This window comes from Papilio polytes, unplaced genomic scaffold, assembly GCF_000836215.1.
Source record: "Papilio polytes unplaced genomic scaffold, Ppol_1.0 DF824102.1, whole genome shotgun sequence".
Classification (NCBI taxonomy): Eukaryota; Metazoa; Arthropoda; class Insecta; order Lepidoptera; family Papilionidae; genus Papilio; species Papilio polytes.
In genome coordinates this window covers 3472883-3480654 of record NW_013525102.1, presented here as the reverse complement: position 1 = coordinate 3480654, position 7772 = coordinate 3472883, and the positions used below count along the sequence as shown (strand labels likewise).

General features: G+C 36.6%; 1 protein-coding gene across 1 annotated transcript in view; it reads right to left on the bottom strand.

The window, feature by feature from the left end:
- Positions 1-2393: 2393 nt before the first annotated feature.
- Positions 2394-7772, bottom strand: part of LOC106099509 (chromodomain-helicase-DNA-binding protein 7) — a 20638-nt gene continuing 15259 nt past the window's right edge. The window contains exons 14-16 of the mRNA XM_013278072.1: positions 7668-7772; positions 6548-7445; positions 2394-6077 (exon numbers count right to left, since the gene is read on the bottom strand). Coding sequence (XP_013133526.1) covers positions 3708-6077; positions 6548-7445; positions 7668-7772 — 3373 coding nt within the window. The 3' untranslated portion in view covers positions 2394-3707. The remainder of the gene's footprint in view (positions 6078-6547; positions 7446-7667) is intronic.

Genomic DNA, 7772 nt, shown 5'->3' with positions numbered 1-7772 from the left:
TACAAAAATCACTAGTTTTGAAACATGTGACACCGAACAAATCACTAGTTTCGTTACGTTTCTCGAAAATGACGTAACGACTCACGCCTACGCTCAGATGTCAATTCGATGTAAAAACAATAAAGTATCTCATTGCTCCTCAAGGTCAAGAGAAAAATCAATTCATTTCTATTATTCCTTGTACAAATAAGTGGTAATTAATAATTCTGTTTATTATTTTTTTATTTCAAAGTTGGTTTTGATATCGTGTTTACGGTAAAATACTTAGAGTATTTCTATATAAACTAACGTAAATGAACTGTGTATTGACAACACAGCGACGCCATATTAGGTAAGCCACTTGCTTCGACCAATAATGTGCGTTTTAGAACTAAGAGAGGGAGTTTTAAAAAAGACACTTTTTAATGATTAGATTTTGCTACTAAATCACATTATATTTGAAAAAGTCTTTGCAGGTATGTTTTTATAGCAATAAAGTATATTGTAAAAAAGTTTGGTACAATTTGGCGTCATATGCATATTGCCTATTAAATAGTCTTTGTAGCAAACTTTTAGCAATGCACTATCCTAAAACAGGGAAGGAATATCCTTAACATAATAGAAATTGCGCTCTACTACAACTTAGCGCTCGACTACAGAATAATATAAATCTTAATGATTGTTTGTTGTTACAACAGAACCGACTTTCAAACAAAATATTCTCAAAAAAACAATACACTAAAAAGTAACGAAATAATTCCTTGAAAATAGTAAACCTCCTTTATTGTAGCTGTTATGTCTATTGTACAATTATTATTACTTTAAATCGGTGTAGATTCAATGTAGATTCATTACTTAAACGTTACTATACTTTCAATTGTCAATTGTTATGGTAAAAATTTAGAAAGCCTTACGCAAAAATATCACTGCATACCTTGGCTGACACCGACATCAAAGTAATAATAATTGTACAATATAGACATAACAGCTACAATAAAGGAGGTTTACTATTTTCAAGGAATTATTTCGTTACTTTTTAGTGCATTGTTTTTTTGAGAATATTTTGTTTTTAGTGTACTTTGTTGGGAAGTCGGTTTTTTTTAAAGTTTAATGAAAAAATGGTTTTTGTGCGACAACCTTAATAGATAAATATATGCTGTCGCGGACTTTAATTTACCAAATTTAAAGGGCTATAATTCTTCCAAACATTATTTTTATGTATATATAAGGAAGCAAAAATGACTACTAATAACTAAAATATTTAACTACGTCGTAGTCTTTAGCTCCAAATATCAACAAAAAAAAATGGAACCCACCTGCAAGCACTACCATTCTACATATGAGTGCCAGCAGACTGGATTGTAGATATATTAATCACTGCATAAAGCTGTATGTGGCAGGCGATAATTGTACATTTTAGAATCACATTTAGATGTATGTGTGACTAACATAGCAAAAAGACGTGTAGCTCGAAATAAAGTTTATTATTATTTTAAGTCTCCGTATATCTTTATTTCTTATTCTCTATATAATACATTTTACAAGATTATAAAAATGAAATAAAATATATATAAAAAATAGAGCACCACCGGCTGCGGAATCCGAAGACTCAAGCATGATCATTATGATTATTATTATTATGATTATTGTCTTAAAATCATATTTCAATATAGTCACCATGGCTAGAGAGGGAAAAATGTTACAATTATGGAGGTCTCGCACGCCTTCAAATTTTCGACAAGAGCTCTATCCTGTTCTAGTAATAAATTCATCCTAAAAAATGTTTTGATGTGAGAGTTTTCGATAGTTTTCCAGCAATAATTAGCAAACTATAAATCCTTCTAGCGCCCTTTGAATAAGGGTCGTCATATTTTCGATCAAGGAATCTGCGGTATTCCACTGCACGTTTTTTTTATACGCCTTTTCGTATTACGGCGACGAGACCTTTTCCCGGATACCGTGTAAAAATTTCTTGGCATACTATATAACAGACACTGGTGCGATATTTGACTCATTCAAGGTCAAAGGATCTTTTCGCGTATTTCGCCGAAACGGTTAATTGTACCAAAAAGTTAACTGTGACGAAGTTGTAGATCAAGAAATTGCCTAATAGCCATACATAGTTTTGTCACAAGAGCAAGTTTCTGAGATATAATGGTTTACACAGATGATTTGCTTGTCCAAATTCATCAAATTATTATACCCGATATATTGTAGCACAGTCCAAACCACTGGACCTAGACATGAAATTTTCCATAAACGTTTATATTACTTCATTAGGTGAGCACTATAAATCATAAGAATTTCACGAAAATCGTTCCGTAAGGTTTAGAACGGAGGTAAAACGTTGCATAGAAAGATGTTATTTTTTGGAATGCTGAAATTCTGGTTTTATTTAGTAACGATTCGATTTATTTTTTTAAATATTTATTCATGATTTGTCACATTAATTATTATCTACAATACAATATTCATCAATACAGCAATGCAATGCAAAATAAGAATACATGTAATAAATAATTTTATCACATTCAGCGTTACACATGATTCTCTCCACTTATTTCTAAACAGAAAACTGAAAATCACAAGATAAAAATAATCTACGAAAGTACACTGAATTTTAATGTTGCTAGAATTGAATTATTTTTTTTAATTGCATCGCCAAGTGTTCCTTAATATAAAGCTTACATCTAAATGTAAGAACGTACAAGAGATCTAGATAAACTCCGGTCTGATTATATTCCATTACATACAATAAAGAGAAGCTTAAATGTCCACCACTCCAACCATAGTGAAAATTAAGTTTTAACGAAATAAAAGATTAAAAATGGAGTGTCAATACGGAGAAAATAATAAACATCGGTAATACACATTGAAGATATTTTGATATTGATTTAAAACTAATAGGTTAGAACATAGATTTATAATCTATAGATTCGTAGTCTAACACAAGTCGACTTTTGAAATGTTATTTTGTATTGTAAATGACAATTTTTTCGCCTCTTTCTGTATCTATAGGTTATATATCTATCTATAACAATCAAATTCATGGACTCAAATGCATGAAGAGTATCCAGTCTTCTAATAATATGTAATAATAATAGGGGTCTTTAATAACAAAATGGTTTAGATTATCAGTACTCTTAAAATAGCTATACTAAGTCTTATAACGCGATCCATTTAGGAAAATAAATTTATTGTTAATCTTACATGGGTTCAGTAAAAATCATGAGTTAAAATATAAGTCATTAATAAATCGTAAGATTCAGATTGATTTCCACTATTACTAGTTCTCAGTAAGTTCAAGATCATTTTATATGCATTAACCATAGTGTTTACACTTTTTGCAATAATAAACATTTTATTATTTAAGATTCCAAATCTTCTATGTTAATGTTATAATAATAAAAAACTGCCGCAATTTCGTAAAACATAAAATTAGTAACTCTTACTCGTAGCTCGAATTATATTTTAATATAACGTGCTGTGTGGTCACGTCACATAGTCAAAAATATAATACGATTAAAATAAAAAATAATGAAAATAAAGGTAAACTTTAGTTAAGTATTATCCTTTTGTTTTTTCATCGCCTAGTTTTGTTACAATTACAAACATGCAGCGTAAAATAATACTATTAACTGTAACGGAACTAATAAGTTCATTTATAATTACAAAATATTTAGGCCTTCTTTCGGATTATTATGAATATCGCCATGAGTTATATCACGTCAATGACCGGTGGTTCCATCAGTTGATAAACGCCCAGCACTAGAGCGTAACTCGCGACGTGGACCTGATGTTGAATTTTCTTCAGAGGATTTACGACCTTTCTTTCTGTTTCCTCTCTTTGTGTTATCATTAGAAGGTAGTTCAGAGTTATTTTCATCGTTGCCTACCTCTAGTTTTTTGTCAGTGTCAGTAACAATATTTGTGCAATCAAGAATTAATGAATTATCGTCACTGCCGCGTGCGCCACTTTCATCCATGCCAACATTACTATGCTTAAATTGTTTATCTTCTTTGTCTATATTCAATGACATTAATTGGGAAGAGGAATCGCCCAGTTTATTAATTTCAAAGTCGCTTGCTTTCATTCCAGTTTTAATGACAGTTGATGGAGCAATTAAATCTTCGAGATCCATTTCTCCAGTATGTGTAGAATGGTGAGATTGTTTGTCTACATTTAAAAGTATCTCTGAATTCGTATTATCTTTACTTTTTTTAGCAGATGGTTGTAACGCTAAATTTTCAGGCTCATTATGAAGCTCTTCGAGCGATCGTTTATGTGCCAGTGTTAAATTGGTAATGCTATCATCATTTGAAAGTCTAGATAGATAATCTGCACTAGATTTATTTTTATCGCACGACTCTTTTTCGTTATCTTTATTTTTCTTAGCTTCGGCAGAACTAACGAGACTTGCACTTAAGGCACCTGAAGCCATTTGTTCTAAAAGCATTTTACTTATGTCAATATCTTTCTTATCACCTTTTAAAAGCTTTTCTTGAACAGCTGCAAACTCAGGGGGAACATAATTTCGCGATGAATCATAAGGTATTTTCTTTTTGTCCGATTTAGACAAATCAGTTGCTGTGTTATCACTGTTATCAATATCACGAGCTCTCTGCTTAGCTTCCGCTCTTAGCGCTGCATCATAATTCAAGGATTGCTTTGACAATGTTTCAAGGAGATAGGGATCTTGTGGTAGTAATATTTGAGGCAAGTGACTTGACTGCTGCCTATCGGTCACCTTTTGTTGTCTTGACGTTGATGAGTTAGTTACTACTGTAGATGATCGGGGTGTCGTCGTTTTTGCTCCAGTTCGTGAATTATGACTCGAAGCATGTAATGTTGATCCACTAGAGCTTGCTGCCAAATTGCTACTCAAAAGCCCCAAGGCGTCATAAGCAGAAGACATGCCAGAATGTACGCCAAAAGGCGATAACCCACTCAATCCCAGTTGCGGATATAACATGTTTGGGTTAGGAAACACAAAGGGAAACTGAGAGTTAGCCGCTTTTGAAGTTGATGCACTGCTACTTTCCGTTGACTTCCTCGATTTAGATTTATCTCCCGATGTACTTGACCCGCTTAGAGCATTTATGTCAAGAGAAGAAAATCCGGGAAGGCCTAAGCCAGCCAAATTTGCGAAAATATTGCCTCCTGTTATATTACCTAATAAATTAGGCATACTATTGAACGAATTAAGAAGTGGATTGTTCTTTGGGTCAAAACTACTGAGGCTAGAAAGGAGTTTTGGATCAAATCCAGTTAAATTGGATAGAGTTGCAGCTAGGGTCTTTGGATCAAATGCACTTAAGCTAGATAGACTAGCCAAAAGTGAAGGGTTTAATCCAGCCATACTTTGATTCAAATGTGGATTTGATGATAGAACATTAGAAGTTGGAGAGTCCAGTGTTGGAGGTCTTCCTTTTTTGCGGTCGGTTAGAGAACTTGTCGATTGCATTGGGGAATGTCTTTGGTTCCTTACATCTTGAGGTAACTTCACATGTTCCTTTATGCCCTCTGTCCATTTTGAATCAATGTCATACATTGGGTTCTCTGCTATCCATTGTGCTAGATGTTTTAATTGGGGAGCTTTGTGGCCAACTATCCGTTTTCCGGTAACACGATGAATAACAGGCACATGCTCATCGGGAGCAAGACGAGGAGGCACACCGCGTCGGCGAGTATCAGCACTCGCTTGCTGTTCAGCTAACCATTTATTTACTTTAGCTTCATGAGAGTATGATTTTATGGGCATCGTCGAACTCACTGGTTTTTGAGTTTTATTACCTTGTTCAAGGGATTGTTGTAGAAATGATGACAATTCTTTCGACGATGCGTGAGGCGAGGGCACGTTAGTGACGGTCACAGAGAAAGGTTTTTGTGTAGGCGGTGTGCTGGCAGCGGTGGGCGGGGCTGCCGGAGTCACAGTCACCTCGGGAAGTATGGACGAGCTTCGACTACGCGGTGGATCAAATGGTGAAGTGGGAGCTAGAGTTGAAGTTTGTTGACCTTTGGCTGCTGACAAACCAAGTACAATTTCATCTAGTTTTTTCCTCTTTTTCTCTTTTCCGAATATTTGTTCAGGAGCAGGCTGTAAAATTCAAGTGACGACTTTATTTGTTTGTTAAAAATAGTTATAATATAAAATCATTTTGTTTCGTATATATTACGCACAATGAAAAAAACATTACGTATACTTAAAATTATAAATACGAATAATTGAGGGATTGCTTTGAGATGGCATTTCTAGAAAGGATAAGAAACACTCAATGAAATTTGGAACTAGACAAAAAATATGTTTGCTCGTGCTGATTACCCTCAGCCTTCAAAATTATTTAAAGAAGAGATTTTTTAACTTTAATTATCGAACAGCTCATCGTTTTCCAAAAAGTCTCACTTTACGAACTAATTTTTAAAGTATGATTTCTTAGTATAAGACGTATTGACGATCCGATTAAGTTTTGTAATTTCAAAAGGGATTGTCGCATCCCTCATGACAGGTTTTAGGCTTAACTTTAGGCCAGTAGAGTATCTATGCATGATATAAATTAAAAAAATTACCACATTTTTTCTCTTCATTAGTCTAGTCAAGGTATCGTCAAGTCTGCTGCGAGGCGGGGTAGCTGCGGCAGACTGTTCAGGGGCCTGCGGCGTGCGCCGGCCGATGGAGAAGTCTTGCGCTTCGCTGAGGTCGAGCGGCGCCGAGAGGTCGACGGGCGCGGGTGCGGTGGCGGGCGCGGGCGCGCTGGGCGCCGGGGAGGCGGCCGCGGCGCCGGGGGCCGGGGACGGCGCTATGCGCTGATGCGCCGGCGGCGGCGCGGGCGTGGATCGTCGCGAACCTGAATCACTGGATGCGTCGTCTCGTTCCGCGTGCGTGACGCACGTAACTCCACTGACACTGGAACCGCTTCCCCTGTGATGTTCGCGGCCGGTCGTATGCGCAGCTTGAGGCGAAGACAGTAAAGCGTGTAGTTTGGCGCGTTCGGTTTCCACATCGATAGCTATATGACGTTTCTGACTCTGCTTGCGCTCGTCTTGAGTCTCTGGCTGGGAGTGAGTTTCACTAGATTTATGAGGAAGTGATGTCCCGGGCCACTCGCAATTTTGGACAGCGTGTGCAATATGATGTAGCCTCGTTTCTAACGCTCTCTCCGAGAACCATAATTCGGGTGATAAGGTTTCCTCGACGCGGCCCAATTTGGCTAACGTTTCGAGTTCACTTAAGGCGTCCATGTCTTCTTCTGTATCACGATCGCAAACATTTGAGGTGCGTTTGCTACGACGCAGAGACATACGGGTCTCGTTAACACCCTCATAACTCTTCTCTTCTTCATCTGAAGATAGTTTTTCCGAATCCTTTTTACTGCATTTATATTTTGATTGCCACTTTCTGGCACAATCACCAAATGGCAATTTTTGATCACAAAAGATTTTATTATATGTGTCGCCCAATCCATGCCTGTTTCGAAAACATGAAAAGTATCAGTAAATTAAATTTATTGCATAAATAAAAAAACACACAAACATACTCTAATTTCTTAGTTGCATTGAAAATCTTAATCTTTTTTGATAGTAAATAATTATAACCTTTTGTTGGCAACAAATAGAGGTATACATAATTGGTTCAGAATTGAAATGTGTTAAAGATTTGGTGGAGAGGGAGAGAGAGAGAGAGCCTCACTTGCAGACGCCGAGCACGAGCAGCTTGTCGTGGCGCGCGGGCTGCCACCAGGGCGGCGTGTCGAGCGAGCGCTCGGCCAGCGCAAGGCGCGCCTCCAGCGCGGGG